This window comes from Lepus europaeus, chromosome 14 (assembly GCF_033115175.1).
Source record: "Lepus europaeus isolate LE1 chromosome 14, mLepTim1.pri, whole genome shotgun sequence".
In the NCBI taxonomy this organism is placed as follows: Eukaryota; Metazoa; Chordata; class Mammalia; order Lagomorpha; family Leporidae; genus Lepus; species Lepus europaeus.
Window position 1 is genome coordinate 16,486,074 of NC_084840.1, and position 16,704 is coordinate 16,502,777.

At 45.5% G+C, this 16,704-nt stretch overlaps 1 protein-coding gene across 3 annotated transcripts in view; it reads right to left on the reverse strand.

Moving 5' to 3' along the window:
• KIF14 (kinesin family member 14) overlaps positions 1-14,911 on the reverse strand; it is a 69,148-nt gene extending 54,237 nt beyond the window's left edge. The window contains exons 1-6 of one of the 3 annotated variants that reach the window (XM_062211562.1): positions 14,827-14,911; positions 12,551-13,733; positions 10,780-11,034; positions 9,319-9,406; positions 3,100-3,198; positions 1,598-1,650 (exon numbers count right to left, since the gene is read on the reverse strand). In XM_062211562.1, coding sequence (XP_062067546.1) covers positions 1,598-1,650; positions 3,100-3,198; positions 9,319-9,406; positions 10,780-11,034; positions 12,551-13,620 — 1,565 coding nt within the window. In that variant the 5' untranslated portion in view covers positions 13,621-13,733; positions 14,827-14,911. Of the gene's footprint in view, positions 1-1,597; positions 1,651-3,099; positions 3,199-9,318; positions 9,407-10,779; positions 11,035-12,550; positions 14,407-14,826 lie in introns of those variants that run through there. The other 2 variants (XM_062211561.1, XM_062211563.1) reach the window with 2 other exon arrangements.
• Positions 14,912-16,704: the final 1,793 nt, after the last annotated feature.

Consider the following 16,704-nt stretch of genomic DNA (forward strand, 5'->3'; position numbering starts at 1 on the left):
TGGATACAGAATCCCAGGTTGATAACTAAACAGGGCTGAATTCATATCAATCACTTTTCCTTAAGAAAAACATGTGGAGGGACTGGTGCTGTGGAACAGCGGGTTAAAGCCCTGGCCTGAAGTGCCGGCATCCCATATGGGCGCCAGTTCTAGTCCCGGCTGCTCCTCTTCCGATCCAGCTCTCTGCTATGGCCTGGGATAGCAGTAGAAGATGGTCCAAGTGCTTGGGCCCCTACACCCACGTGGGAGACCCAGAAGAAGCTCCTGGCTCCTGGCTTCAGATCGGCACAACTCCAGCTGTTGCAGCCATCTGGGGAGTGATCCAGCGGATGGAAGACCTCTCTCTCTTTGTCTCTACCTCTCTCTATAACTCTGTTTTTCAAATAAATAAAAATAAATCTAAAAAGGAAAAAAAGAAAAAAGAAATTGTACAGTGTTAAAAAAAGAAGAAAAGAAAAACATGCGGAGTGTTGAAAGAGAAAGTAAAAGACTCTTGGCATGTATCACACTCTTAACTCATCACAGCACCTTCTTCCTTCTACAGCTTAAAGAGGAATAAAAAGCAGGTTGAGAGGGAGATTTTAACTTAAAGGGAAAAGCAAAAGGTTAACAGCAAGAAAAATCAAATTTAATTTCTTTTTTTAAATTTTTTTTTTTTTTTTTTTTTTTTTTTTATTTTTTGACAGGCAGAGTGGATAGTGAGAGAGAGAGACAGAGAGAAAGGTCTTCCTTTTTGCCACTGGTTCACCCTCCAATGGCCGCTGTGGCCGGCGCATCACGCTGATCCGAAGCCAGGAGCCAGGTGCTTCTCCTGGTCTCCCATGGGGTGCAGGGCCCAGGGACTTGGGCCATCCTCCACTGCCTTCCCAGGCCATAGCAGAGAGCTGGCCTGGAAGAGGGGCAACCGGGACAGAATCCGGCGCCCCGACCAGGACCAGAACCCAGTGTTCCGGCGCCGCGAGGCGGAGGATCAGCCTGTTAAGCCACGGCGCTGGCCTAATTTCTTTTTTTTTAAAGATTCATTTATTTATTTGAAAGGCAGTGTTACAGAGAAGCAGAGGCAGAAAGAGAGAGAGAGATAGAGAGAGAGAAACTTCTACCTGCTGGTTCACTCCCCAAATGGCTGCATGGCCGGACCTGAGCCGATCTGAAGCCAGGAGCTTCTTCTAGGTCTCCCACATGGGTGCAGGGGCCCAAGCACTTGGGCCATCTTCCACTGCTTTCCCAGGCCATGGCAGAGAGCTGGATTGGAAGTGAGGCAGCTGGGACCCCAACCAGTGCCCATAAGGGATGCTGCCACTGCAGGCGACAGCTTTACCCATTACACCACAGTTCTGGCCCCTAAAATTTAATTTCACATTCAATGTAATTAACACTCTATGCCAGGTATTTTATTGGTGCTGTAAAATACAGAAGCAAATAAAAATGCAAGGAACCAACACTGCACGTGGAAAGAGAAGGAAAATTTAACTGGATAACACTAACATGGTTTCAAAGTCAGGGAGGCAAATGAGAACACAGTGAGGGCTGTGGGAGAGCAGCATTCTCTCTATTCAGCTGTTTTCTCCTCCTTGCTCTTGCTGAGCCAAACACTTACATCGACAGTGCTTCAACATATGGTCCAGAAACAGGATGCTCCCTTACTCTCAGCTGGGAGAAACAAACATTAGCATCACTAAGAACATGGCAAATATTCCATATAAAACTCTAAATGATCATTTTTTCTATATTTTGAGTTGAAGGTAAAGAAATTTATCTTAATCCAAAAATAAATACAAAAGTTCTCACAATAACAAGTATGTAAAGCATTAAGAAACTGCTTCAACACCCAAAACTGTTTATAGTAGTACAACACACAGTATTCTCTAACAGCAAATATCTTACTGGTTTTTTATTCTTAAGTTAAATCCTGCATTAGCTATTATTTATATGCTTTTAAGTATTTCTCTAAAACATAATCATTAAATTTCAGACATTTATTTTTTTTCATTTACATTTACATTTGAAATTCTGTGACCATAAATTTTAAAACATACATGAAAGTACTTCAAAACTGTCATGGAAAAATGTAAATGAAAAATAAGCTTATTGTGGTACAAAATCAAAAACAAAAACACCCTTGAAATCCATGTACACTTTTTGCGTAATATGTATTTTCCATGAACTCTGAAGTACATCTATAGAGGCCATAGAAGAAAATGTCAACTTCTGTCTAAAGGCAAATGACTTCTTTAGATTTTTATTTCTTGTGCTCCAAGGTCCTTTGTAAAATTAAAAATTTTAATTTCAAATAGAAGTTTAAAAGTTTACTTATTTGTGAAACTTTGTACTGCACAAACCATCTACAAAATATCAATCTGCTAAATAATCCACTAAAATAAATGCTCTATAATAAAAATACAGCTTTACAAACTTACTGCCTATAGTTTTACAGACTACTAAATTGGTCTTTGACTTACATGATCCAATTAAATCTTGGAACAAATATTTCATGTTTAACTTTTACACAATACGTCATTAAAACAAATATAGGTTAAATTTTAATAACTGCGGCGCCGCAGCTCAATAGGCTAATCCTCCACCTGTGGCACTGGCACCCCGGGTTCTAGAACCAGTTGGGATGCTGGTTCTGTCCCGGTTGCTCTTCTTCCAGTCCAGCTCTCTGCTGTGGCCCAGGAAGGCAGTGGAGGATGGCTCAAGTGCTTGGGCCCTGCACCCGCATGGGAGACCAGGAGGAAGCACCTGGCTCCTGGCTTCGGATCAGCACAGCGCACTGGCCACAGCGGCCATTTAGGGGGTGAACCAGCAGAAGGAAGATCTTTCCCTCTGTCTCTCTCCCTCACTGTCTAACACTGCCTGTCAAAAAAATAAAATAAGATAGTTTTAAAAAATTTTAATAACTAATTGAATTTCCATTAGTGATACTGTTCAGTCTATTTTCTAAATAACAATGTAGTTAAGACTCTGGATTCCAAGAATTTGCTATCATATAACAATATTTTAGGAAAAATTTAAGTCATATCAGCTGTAGACCTCATGTAGTTATTTGCATTTAAAGAAGCAGAAATTAAAACAAATTAAAAAATGCTTTAATCTTACCGGCTGCTTTCTCTGCCCATTTTCACCTTTACAAACCAAAAGGTCATGAATTTTTTCATTATATACTTCAAAGAAGCTCATTTCAAGGTGATAGCTGACCTAATAGGAATAAAAAGACAGCATTGAATTTATTTTAAAATTCTCTGCATGTTTTGCAAATCATATATCTGATATGAGACTAGTACACACAATACATGAAGAACTCTTTTAAGTCAACAACAAAAAGACAACAAATCTAATATAGAAATGGGCAAAGGCCTTTTTTTTTTAAAGTGTATTTATTTATTTGAAAGGCAGAATTAGAGAGAGAGATTGCCTCCATTGGTTCACTACCCAATGGCTGCAACAGCCGGGGCTAGGCCAGGCCAAAGCCAGGACTCTGGAACTCAATCCAAGTCTCCCACATGAGTGGCAGGGACCCAAGCACTTGGGCCATCTCCCACTGCTTTCCCAGATGCATCAGCAGAAAGCCGGACCAAAAGTGGAACAGCTGGGACTGCAATCAGTGCTCATATGGGATGCCAGCATCGCAGGAGGCAGTTTAACCCACCACGCCACAACGCCGGCACAAAGGTCTCGAAAAGACATTTCTCCAAAGCAGATAAACAAATAGCCAAAAACACATGAGAAGACGCTCGGTATCATTTGTCACTAGCAAAATGCAAATCAAAACTACAATGAGAAACTACTTTACATAGCCACTATGATGGCTATAATGAACATAACAACAAAACACAAAACACCAAGCACTGATGAAGAAGTGGAGAAACTGCAAGGCTCTACCACTGCTGGTGGAAACGTAAAACGGTGCGGGTCCTCAAAAGGTTGGACATAGAATTCCCACATGACCCAACAAATGAACTCCTAAACATCTGAAAGACTTGAGAATAGGTTTGCAAAGAAAAATTTGTTCACTGGGGCCAGCACTGTGGCGTAGCAGGTAAAGCCTTCAGTGCCAGCATCCCATGTGGGCGCCTCAAGTCCCAGCTGCTCCACTTCTAATCCAGCTCTCTGCTATGGTCTTGGAGGGCAGTGGAAGATGGTCCATGTCCTTCAGCCCTTGCACCCACATGGGAGACCCAGAGGAAAGTCCTGGCTCCTGGCTTCGGATCGGCACAGCTCTGGCCGTTGCGGCCAACTGGGGAGTGAACCAGCGGATGGAGGACTTTCTCTCTTTCTCTCTCTCTCTGTCTCCGCCTCACCTTCTCTCTCTGTATAACTCTGACTTTCAAGTAAATAAATAAATCTTAAAAAAAAAAAAAAGAAAGAAAAATTTGTTCACCAATGTTCACTGCAGCATTATTCACAACAGCCAAGAGGTGGAAACCACCTAAATGTTCACCAAATGATGAATGAATGAACAAAACTGGTATACTCATACAATGGAATATCATTCAACCATAAAAAGGAGTTAAGTCCTAACATATGCTACAACATGGATGAACCTCCAAAACACCATACTAAGTGAGAAAAGCTTGTCACAGGGGCCAGCACTGCGACACAGTAGGTAAAGCTGCCACCTGCACTGCCAGCGTCCCTTTGAGCACCAGTTTGAATCCCAGCTGCTCCACTTCCAATCCAGCTCCCTGTTAATGCAGCTGGGAAAGCAGCATAAGATGGCCTAAGTACTTCGGTCCCTGCACCCAAGTAGGAGACCTGGAAGAAGCTCCTGACTCCTGGCTTCGGATCAGCACAGCTCCAGCCGTTGTGGTCATTTGGGGAATGAACTAGCAGATGCAAGACCTTTGTATCTGTCTGTCTGTCTGTCTCTCTCTCTCTCTCTCACTGTCTGTAACTCTACCTCTCAAATAAGTAAATAAAATCTTTAAAAAAAAAAGATTCAGCCCAACCCAATACACATTTCTTAAGTACCTACGTACTGTGCGCATGGTTTTAGGTTTTAATTACAGTAAGATGTGAAGAATGTCAAGCCCAGGTTCTAGCCCATGAGGCTACCATCTCAGAAAAAAACAACATACATTCCAATGAGACAAAGTAACAGAATCAAAATGAAGTAACAACTATGAATAAATGACAAACCAGAAAAGGAAGAAATTAGGGTGGCCAGAGAGGTTGCAGGAAAAGAAAACAGAGTGTAAGACAGGAGACATGGGCGGAGCATTCTTCAGGTAGGACCGCTCCCTCTGAGCACAACATGTGCTCAGGACAGGAAACTGGATGTTGACAGGAGATTGGACCTTAAATCAATAATCCTTCCTCATGGGGAGAAAGCGATCAGCAGACCAAGTAGCACTGAGCTCCTTCTCCTAGAGACTCAAAAAGATAGGGCAGAGAGGACAAAAGAGGGAGTTTCCTTAGAGAAATACATGTCTTCAACTGGTGCAGTAGTGAGTCAGCAAGCACCCAATACTAATGAATGAAGTTTCAAAGGAGTTTCAGAGAGATTTAGGCTCAATTCAAGTACTTACTCTGCCCCACTAGGTGCAAAGCACTCTTCTAGGAACTGTGGGAGGATCTGAAATGACAGTGGAAGAACTCACAGCCTAATGAGAGGTGACACAGCACGAGCAGATTACAGTTGGTGTTGAGGGAGAACAAAGCACTTCCAAAGAGAACAGGTACATGGGAACATCGCGTAACTGACTGTGAGGTCACTTACAAACCCTATGATATACAGGCATGGGGGGCGCTCAGAATTCATCACACCTCTTTTCTACATAAGATAGGGTATCCTGTACTCAGTGTTCCGGGAGGACTTGGAAAACTGTAGTAGGAAGCCAGTTGGGACAGGTGACCAGGGCCACGACGCAGAGGAACTTCCTTCTCCATTGAGGTTCCTGCATTTCTAGCTCATGTTGAGGGTGACGGTGCCTTTCTCATAGGTTTGTTTGAGGACTGTATGAACTCATCTATGTTTTGATGTTTTAAGTCCTATCTGGCACATAGTGAGCCCAACTAAGAGACTAGTTATACCAACTCTGGAGTTACTGAGGATGGCAGAGGGTAACAGAACGTGAATAAGGTAAACAGAGGGTGAGACAGCCAGATAGATGTTCTGTTAACTTCATCATCTCTGTTTTCTTCTCTATGTTGACTCAGAGGGAAGTTGAGTAAACTGTTCAAGGTCGCACTGCCAGTGAAGATATGGAGCTTGAATTCAAACTGAAATAACCTGCCTTCAAAGTCAACTGCTCCGTTTAACACCTCCCTCAGTGATGAAGCCATTCCACAAAAAAACTGAGTCCGTTACGTGAAATCTTCCACAGTCCTCTGTCTCTATTTGACGTTCTCTCTCAGAGGGTATGAGCTCATTCTCTCTTCCCCTAGCTTCCACTTCCTTCTCAAACAGCCAGTAGAGGATTCAGCCCCTTAAGCCCAGTTTTCTCACTCACATATTCCCACTAAACATGGACTTGAATCACATTTGATCTGAAATTCTCCAGATTACCGTGTTTCTACTGATTCTCCTCCCTCTCTTATTTTCCACAGAAGCATTGCATACGAAAGGTTCAAGTAACAGGAGGGCACTGTATCCACAGGGAGAAGCAATTCTGCATACACTCAATTCTGTGTTTCTTCTCAGGTTCCCATCAAAAGCTAGTCTAGCTCTCTAAGCAGAAACTAGTCCCCTTCTCCTTCATCCTCCATTTCCAATACTCAAGTCTCAACAGTTCTACCTACTAAGATCTCCACCCCCACTGTCACCACTGTGACTCCTTGTCATGTCTTATATAGCTCAAAACCCACAATTGGTCTCTCTGCATCCAGTCCCACTTCCCTTTAATCTGTTTTCCACATGGCAGCCAGTGGGGTGCGTGTGTATGTGTGTGTGTGTTTTTAAAGAGCAAATATGACTGTTATTTTCCTACTTAAAATCTTTCCACCAGGGTAAGCATTTGGCCTAGTAGTTAAGATGTCTGCATCTCCGATCAAAGTGACTAGATCTGATTCCTGCACCTAGCTCCCGATTCCAGCTTTCTCCCAATGTGTACCCCTGGAAGGAAGCAGGTGATGGCTTCCTATGGATCTCTGCCCCCCACATGAGATTCTTGGATTGAGTAAACAGCTCCTGGCTCCAGCCCTGCATTTGGGCAGTGAACAGATGGCATGAGCTCTCTGTTTTCTCTCAATTTTTAAAAATCTTTCCATCACCTCCTAGATTCAAAAAAGTATGCTTTATAAAGTCTTTCATGAGCCAAGTTCTGTCTGCCTCTCCGATTTCATCTCTTGTCACCCTCTGCCCTCAAATTCATGCTCAAAACAAAGTAAACAATTTATAGATTCCCAAAGGCTCTGTACTTCCTTGTTTTCAGATTTTTGCATGTCTACTCCATCTGCCTGGAATGTGCTTCTTCTTCTTTCCCAAGGTAGTAACTGCTGCACCCTTCAAAAGCAAGCTCAGGGGGCTGGTGCTGTGACACAGCAGGTAAAGCCGCCACCTGCAGTGCCAGCATCCTATAAGGGCGCTGGTTTGAATTCTAGCTGTTCCACTTCTGATCCAGCTCTCTGCTATGGCCTGAGAAAGCAGCAGCAGATGGCCCAAGTCCCTGCTCCTGGCTTCAGATTGGCTCAGGTCCAGCCATTTGGGGAGTGAACCATCAGATGGAAGACCTCTCTCTCTCTCTGCCTCAGCCTCTCTGTAACTCTACTTTCAAATAAATAAATAGATCTTTAAAAAAAAAAAAAAAAGTGAGACAACTAGTTCTCTTTAATGAAAACAAAAAGCAAGCTCAGTTGCTCCCTTCTCTCAGAAAACCTATCTCCTTCCAATCTTACATGTTCTCACACGTTCACTACAGTCTGAATATGTCTTCCAAAAACTTCATGCTAGGAACTTAATCCCTAAATTCATGTTGATGGCATTTGGAGGTGGGGGCTTTGGGAGGTGAGTAGGTAGGCAGGGCCTCTGTAGTGGCTTCACACGACAAGGAAGAGAAACCTGGCCTTGTGCATGCCTGCCCTCTTATCATGTGATGCTCTCCACCAGCAAAAAGCTCCTCACCATGTTCCAGCACCTTGATATTGACTTCAGAACTATGAGAAGTAAATCTCTTCTCTTATAAATTACCTAGTCTGTGGTATTGTTATAGCAACAGAAAATGAACAGAGACAATGTTCCATCACACTATTTCATTTATCTAATTGATAGAACTGGGTTGTTCACTGGCCCATTTCTCCAATTATACTCGCTTGGCTACAGGGACTCAGTCTTTTAACTGCAAAGTTCCAAATCTAGCACAGTTTTTTCCCAACTTCCCTTATCATAACAATTACTAGGGAACATTATAAATACCAGATTGCACCCCAGACCAACTGATTAAGGATCTCTAGGAGAGATTTTTAGGAATCTCACACACACTGGCTGCCCCTTTCTCATCCCTGGGGATCCTTATAATCAAGCAAATTTGAGGAAAACCTGGTCTAACAGAGTGGCCACAGCAGATACTCTGTAAATGTAGTAAATATCAGAACGTACATATGAAAAGGGAAGCCAGCACGGACTGCTCAGGTGTGGTACAAAGGAAAAAGCAAAGCTTTTTTTGAATCTCGGGGCCACTGCTGTGGCACAGCAGGTAAAGCCACCACCAGCAGTGCCAAAACCCTATGTGGGTGCTGGTTCAAGTCCCTGCTGCTCCATTTCCAATCCAGCTCTTTGCTGCGGCCTGGGAGAGCAGTGAAAGATGGCAGAAATCCTTGGGCCCCTGCACCCATGTGGGAGATCTGTAGGAAGCTCCTGGCTCCTGGCTTCAGATCAGCACAGCTCCAGCCATTGCGGCCATCTGGGGAGTAGGCCAGCGGATGGAAGACCTCTCTCTCTCTCTCTCTCTGCCTCTGCCTCTCAAATGAATAAATAAATCTTAAAAAAACAAAAAAAAAAAAAGCTGAATCTGAGCTCAGACTCAGCTTCACTACCCTCTCTGCTCACCTTGTTCAAAAGACTGCCTGCTGTCCTGTCCTTGGTAAGTCTGCACATCTGCCTGACCGCAGAGACACAGGCCACGGCACAGTTACCACACCAAGAGCTACTACACATACACAAAAGGAATACAGCAAAAAATGTAAAGACAGAATAAACGGCCCCTCTATCACTCTCTGTTCCCAGGAAAAAAAAGATTCTGAATTCTGAATTCAGAATCCCTACCTTCACTCTTCGTATCACTGTTCCAAAGGGATGATCTAGAAATCAGAACGATATTTTTGTATCCTAGCTTAAGTATTTCCTTAGTAGTCATGACTTTGATTTGAACTTGAACATACCTCTTGGGTTTGTTTTTTGGCTACTTGAGCAAAAAGATCTTCACAAAATCTTGGAATTATTCCTGGTTCTTCACTAAATCCCATCATCCTGAAAAATACATTATGAACAAGGGAGAAGTAATACTCATTAGTTTAGGCTTTTTAAAGATTTTTATAAATGTGTGTGTATTTATGTATTTGAAAGGCAGAGTGACAGCGAGATCTTTCATCCATAACAGCTAGAGCTGGGACAGGCCAAAGCCAAGAGCCAGGAACTCCACCTGGGTCTCCCACAGGGGTATTCTGGGCCCAGATACTGCGGCCCTCTTCTGCTGCCTTCCCAGGTACATTAGCAGGAAGCTGGGTTGGAAGCAGAGCAGCTGGGACTCAAACCAGTATCCCAACGTGGATGCCACTGTTGTAAGCAGAGGCTTAACCTGCTGCACCACAACACCCACCCAGATCAGGGTTTTAAAAAATTACCTGTGGGGGCCAGCACTGTGGAATAGAGGGTAAAGCTGCTGCCTGCAGTGCTGGCATCCCATACAGGGGCCAGTTCGAGTCTCAGCTGCTCTACTTCTGATCTAGCTCTCTGCTATGGCCTGGGAAAGCACTGGAAGATGGCCCAAGTGCAGGGGATCTGGCACCCAAATGAAAGACTCAAAAGAAGCTCCTGGCTCCTGGCTTGGGATCGGCTCAGCTCCCCAGTCATTGCAGCCATTTAGGGAGTGAACCAGAGGATGGAAGATCTCTCTCTCTCTCTCTCTGCCTCTGTAACTCTGCCTTTCAAATAAATAAATAAATCTTTTTAAAAGATGCATGAAAAAATGACCTGTGGAGAATGAGTTGGGGAGGGAGCAGAAAATAAACTAATCAGGTCTCACAGGTAATATATATGAGTCTGGGCTCTACAGCCAGCCTTGCTCAAGTCTAGGTCTTGATTCCATCACTTACTAGTTCTGTGACCTTGGATAAGATACTCAGCACCACCAAACCTCCACTTCCTATTCTGTAAAAGGCAATAATAGAAGTATCTAATCCAGAGGATTCTCGTGAGACAGTGTAAGCAAAGCCCTTAGCACAGTGCCTGGAATACAGTAAGAACTCAACAAATGTTAGCTGCTATTACAATTCTGAGCACCTCTTTCTAGGACAGGAACTAGACCATACCTTCCATTTATCTCTTTCTTCTGACTCTCATAACAGTGCCACAAGCTAGCCTCTCTGGGCTTCAGCTCACAGAGCGACACAAGGTACAGTAAAATGGAGCCGACGGTACTTTCAAGGTCAACTCTATCTCGTGTAAACGAAAGCCCAGAGGATGGAAAATTTGCCCAAATTTACAGAACTCATCTATGAAATGGATGAGACCTGAGCCCAGATCTATGTGGTTTGCAGACCACATTCTTTTTCTATTAACCATGCCGCTTCTCACAAAAGATGTAAGCACTCCTGGACAACTGTATGTGTAATACAACTTACGTATATGACTTTCCAGAGCCAGTCTGCCCATAGGCAAAGAGACAGGTATTATAGCCTTCAAAGGCTCTTTCCAGGAGCGGTGCTGCTAGTGTCTCATAGACAGCTGTCTGGCTAGCATAGCAAGGATGGCATTCATCAAAAGACCAGAATGACACAGCATAAGTAAATGTGTAAGTTTGCTTCATGTCGGGATATTCCACGACTATTTCATCCCCATTCATGAAGACCACCTGGGATGCTTTTTCAATCTTTTCTCTAAAAAGAAGCACAAAGGAAAAAAATCAAGTTACTGTCATTACTATGGGTACTATTCACATAAAATCTAAGTACAACACTTCCTCAAGGCAAGACAATTCTTTAGCTTTATGAAGAAAATGCAGATGAGCAAACATAATTCTAGTGGGCTCCAGCATCACCATTCAAAGACGAAAACGGAATTCCAGAATTCTTCATCGGAAAACCTGACCTACTTATACAAGATTTTTTCCTCTTGAAATATACCTTTCCCCACCTCACCTACTACAGACTACTCATATTTGGAAACATCGTTATTATAAAAAAGTTTTAGGGTACAAATCTATACAAAGCTGACCCAAAATACAACTGCAACAAACTCAGTGTAATAGATATTTGAATCCTAAGTTTCCTCTGGCTCCTGATTGTCGTCACTGTCAATCCAAAGGTCCTCCTTCCTCTAATATTTCTCCCTTAAAATTATGAATCTTCAAATGTTAAAAAAAAAAAATCAAGAATCTTCATGTCCATCCTCTTCGAGCTCAGAGCAGCATAGAAATCTTTCACTTGCTCTAGATCTGCAGAAAACCATTATCACTTCTTGCCCAGATATCCATCTGCCCCCTCCCTCACTGCCCCCAAACCCCCTAGGATTCTGCTCTAAATCAGACCTTATCTGTCAACCACCCATCGCATCAGTCTGCCAGGTGCCACTCCACACCAGCGGCCTTCTGGGCTTGGCTGAGGAGCCTGCACCAGGCACCTGATCCTTTACAAAGTTCTCCCCGTTTACACATTCACCTCGGGCTTTTCGCTACCAGCTGCTCCTTCTTGCACAGTTCTTGAGGCTTTGCAGTTAGCCTTCAGGACCTTCTCCAATCAAACACTCCCTGCTCTCTCCTGTCTCCAACTTGTTTTCACTAAAAACGCTTCCAGCACTGTATAAATTGCTCTAACTCCGTTAGGTCCAAACTGGAGGCCCTTTCCTGAAGCAGCAGCCACCACCTCCTCTCCTAACTTGCACAGATGCACAGCATCAAGTTAGAAACTACAATTCTGCTGACTTTCTCAAGCTCCCCCCAACCTCCGACTGTCCCCCACACAGTCACTTCTGGGGATATTTTTCATCAAAATCCAAACTAATGAATCACTACTTTCATAACCTCTATTGATTACTCAGATGGAGATGAAGATGACCAGCAATCTGAAAAGGGTTTTAGAAGCTCTCTCTGGTGGAATGGGTGACCAGTTGTAGCTCTTTTTAATGGAAAGATAGAAGATTCCAGCATATATTGCAGATTTGAAAGAAGACAGCATTAAAGACTCAAGTGGCACAAACTTAAAAAGCAGTATCTAGAGCACTTACATATAAAAAATGAGGAATTAATTTTTTTTGTTATCAACATATTATTACTAAAAGCTCTCTATAAAGATATTGCCAACAAATGTGAAGGCGCACGAGTACACTTTCCAAAGGCAGAGAGAAATTAAAATTAAACATCTCTAGTATAGTCAGACTCCAGGAGGGGCTACCTACCTCTTGCTGAAGGGCCTTACACGTACTGCCACTGTCACTTGACTATTCTCCACTTTGAAGGTGTCGGCTTCCACAGAGGCGTTCAGAATCGCACGCTCTTCTTCGGGAGGCAGTGTATCTTCTTGCACTCGGTCCCTCCTGTTCGCAGGAAGAGAACTTTTTGGCCTTTGTTTAAGGTGAAGGCTCTGTGTCCTGTTCTTGAGTATCGATGCAGCCGGGCTCTTGGGCGTGCTGCACTTCGCTGTCCTGTTATGTTCTGCTGAAGATTTAGTGGGTGTCTTCCTGTCTAAGCTTCCAAACTGATTTGGATTTTTTGCAACATCCTTGCCAATACTCCCATGATACAGGTTTTCTGTTCCTGACACTTTGCTATCCGACTTGCTCTGAACAGGCTTCGCTGCCAGGTGCCCTAACCTACCAACTTCAGTCTGACCCCGGGGGCCTGCAGGGGCTCCACTGCCTAAGTGCTTATGTGAAGAACCATCACTTGCCCCGCTGGGAGCAGAAAATGGTTCCTTGCACTTCTCGTCAGCCGTCACTGCAGTGTCTTTTAGGTCTTTGGCTGAAGGAACAGAAGATACGACAAATGCGTTCGGATCATTATTTGCCATCTTTACGCTGGTACTAGTGCTTTCAGGAGCACAGTCATTTTCTGCTTCCCGTCTCACACTCTGAGTTCTTTTCCACTTTTCCACAGAATCTGCTTTAGCACGACGTTGTAACGTAAGACGTCTCTCTCCCGTTTGTTCAGCGGTGTATCCCAGCTCACTACCAAGCAAAGATGATTCCTTGCTCCTTGTAGCTCTTCTCTGAAGTGTCAGTCTACCCACAGGATTGGGGGTCAGAGGAGCATCTCCTGTTTTTTTACAGGCAGAAATAACATAAGAGCTATTTGTGTCTTTGGTTTTACTTGCAGATCTCAATAACGGGTCACCATTTCCACACTGTAACGGTTGTGACTTCAGAGGCAGCTTAAATCTGCCACCGTGGGCGAGGGCGCTCAACGAAGAGCTCTTTTGGGAAGCAGGGACACCAAGGATGTCACTGCTATTTCTATTAAGAGCAGACATTTTAACAGCAAGTTATTAAAGAGAACGTTGCTGAAGAACCTAAACTCTCCTGTGGATGTCCATTTGATTTCCAACCATCTCTCGTGTACCACTTCCCAAAAATACCTGCTGACCTACAGAAAAAGAAAAAAAAAAAAAGTTAGATTGTACAAGCTTTAAAAACAGAAATTTCCACTGTGTAAGACACTTCCCAGAGACAGTCATTAGAATAAATCCTAGTTTCCAACTCAGATACGACTCCCAGCAACCTCAGACAAATCTCTCCTCTCAAAGAATTTACAAGCATTATTGAAAAAAAAAAATTTATGTTCCTGTGTCCCCATTATGCACCAGGCCCTCAGAGAGAGCCAGCTGCAATTTTCAGAGACAGGACCTCTACTCTCATTTCCTTAGTCTTGAAAGAACACACAGATGACCCTTGAACCAGGCCAGGTACGCCCCATGACTTAAAGATGTAGCAAGCGCATGTCCCCAGGTCCCCAGTCGGGAGCGTGGAGTAAAGGACTTCCGTAAACACCTGGTAGATGCAGGCTGAGCACCGGGAACTACAATGAACGGGGTCACCGGGCCTATCAACCCCACGTCCGTATCAAAGCCAATGAAACAGGTGCTCAAGATTGTGCGTGTGTTGAGAAAAACTGCAACACTAGGTAAGCAGGCAGGCAGACAACAACGCAGACAGGGGCTTATGTAAATACAAGTCAAACGTCCCTACAGGGCATTAAATTAAATTAAATGGGACCGGCAGTGACAGCTCCGCCCCCAACTTCGCCTCAGAGGCCGCGGCGACGCAGGCTGCTCCAGCCCGGCTCAAGCTCCTGCAGACGACCGACGGCGAGGACGAAGCCACGGAAGCTTCCGACGCCCCCTCAGCTCGCGTGACCTGACTAAAGCAACCCGAGCGCCTGTCGCGAAGCGCCACAGATCCGCGCGGGCCGGGGGCCGTCAGCCGCGCAGGGCCAGTCAGTCACGGTCCCAAACACAACTTGCCGCTGTCTCCGTCGTCCTCACAGCCGCGACCGCGGGCTGAGCCCCGGGACGGACGCCACGCCAACCGCCGCGGCGCCCCTCGGCGCACCCGCCAGCCCGGCTTCCCGGTCCCCGCCGACGCGCGGCGCCCGCCTCTCCTCCCGGGACCCCTGAGCCGCCGACCAGACGTCCCGAGGAACCGAGCGAGGACCCCGCGCGAAGCCCAGGCGCGCGCACCGCCGCGGCTCCCCTCAGCGCCGACGCTCGGGGACCCCCTCTCTCCAGGCCGTCTCCACGCCTCCCGCGGCCCCCAGCGCCAACTCCCGCAGGGGCCGTAATTTGAATAGGCGCCCCGCCTTCTGATTGGCTTCTGGCCGTCGCGTCGGGCGCCGCGCCTTCACTTCCTCCCGCCCCCGGAAGCGCCGGCGGTTGGCTCCGGCCGCCGTGTAGAAGCACAAGACCCGCCCCGCCTCGTCTCCCAGGCAACGGTCCCGCCCTCCGCCGGGCTCGGGCGCCAGTAAAGCCCAGGCAGCGGACACGCGAGAGCGCGACCGCGATGCTCTTGTCCCTAGTACAAAGGAACATGGTCTGTAGCCGTACGCCGAAGACTTACTGTAAATTGCTATCCGTCCCAGCATAATTGTCCAGTAAGAATTTGAAGCCTTAAAAAAATACCAAAAAAAAATCACCAAATCATAAACAAGAAATAAAAATTTTTAATAAGCAAAAAGTAGAGAAAATGGAAATGCATAGAATGGGAGATCAGAACTGGCTCCAACTACTTAAAAAAAATTGAAGCAGGGCCGGCGCCGTGGCTTAACAGGCTAATCCTCCGCCTGCGGCACTGGCACACCGGGTTCTAGTCCCGGTCGGGGCGCCGGATTCTGTCCCGGTTGCCCCTCTTCCAGGCCAGCTCTCTGCTGTGGCCCAGGAAGGCAGTGGAGGATGGCCCAAGTGCTTGGGCCCTGCACCCGCATGGGAGACCAGGAGAAGCACCTGGCTCCTGGCTTCAGATCAGCGCGATGAGCCAGCCGCAGCGGCCATTGGAGGGTGAACCAACGGCAAAAAGGAAGACCTTTCTCTCTGTCTCTCTCTCTCACTATCCACTCTGCCTGTCCAAAAAAAAAAAAAAATTTGAAGCAATGAGAGAGTCATTCTAAAAACCATTCCAAAATTTAACTAAATAGAATATAGAATTTTTCAGATCTACCGGAAAATGACCAGTTTAGAAGCACAAGAGAATATGATAAAGGAAAAGCCTGACAAATGCAAATATATGAAATTTGAGGGGACCACATTGTGGTGTAGCTGGTAAAGCCACCAGGCATCCCATATAATGCAAGAGGAGCAACCGGGACAGAATCCAGTGCCCCAACCAGGACTAGAACCTGGGGTACTGGCGCCGCAGGTGGAAGATTAGCCTATTGAGCCACAGTGGCAGCCTGCAGCTGCTTTACTTCTGACCCAGCTCCCTTCTAATGGCCTGAGAAAAGCAGCAGAAGACGGCCCAAGTCCTTGGGCCCCTGCACCCACGTGGGAGACCTGGAAGAAGCTCCTGGCTCCTGGCTTCAGCCTGGCCCAGCCCTGGTCATTGAGGCCATTTGGGGTATGAACCAGCAGATGGAAGGTATTTCTCTCTCTCTCTCTCTCTCTCTCTCTCTCCTCTCTTTCCTCTCTCTTCCTGTCTCTCCTTCCCTTTCTGTAACTCTTTCAAATAAATAAATTTTTAAATTTTAATAATTGACATCATTCAAGATGATAAAAGCACAATTAAGATATCTGGAAAAAGGTATTTCATAGGAAAGAAATGTAGGGAGCAGGCATTGAGCCTAGCAGTCCCACACACTGGAGGGCGTGGCTTTGACTCCCAGCTGGGCTCCTGACTCCAGCTTCCTGCCAGTGCAGGCCCTGGGCAGCAGCAAGTGACACCCGCTCAACTGAGTTCCGGCCACCCACATGGGAGACCTGGATTATGTTCCTACCGACTATCTCTGACCACAGCATAGTACTGGCCGCTAGGGGCATTTGGAGAAACAATGGGTCGGAGCTCTCAAAAATAATTCATAAAGTATTAAAAAGATGTATTTATTTGAAAGGCAGAGTGACAGAGAGGGG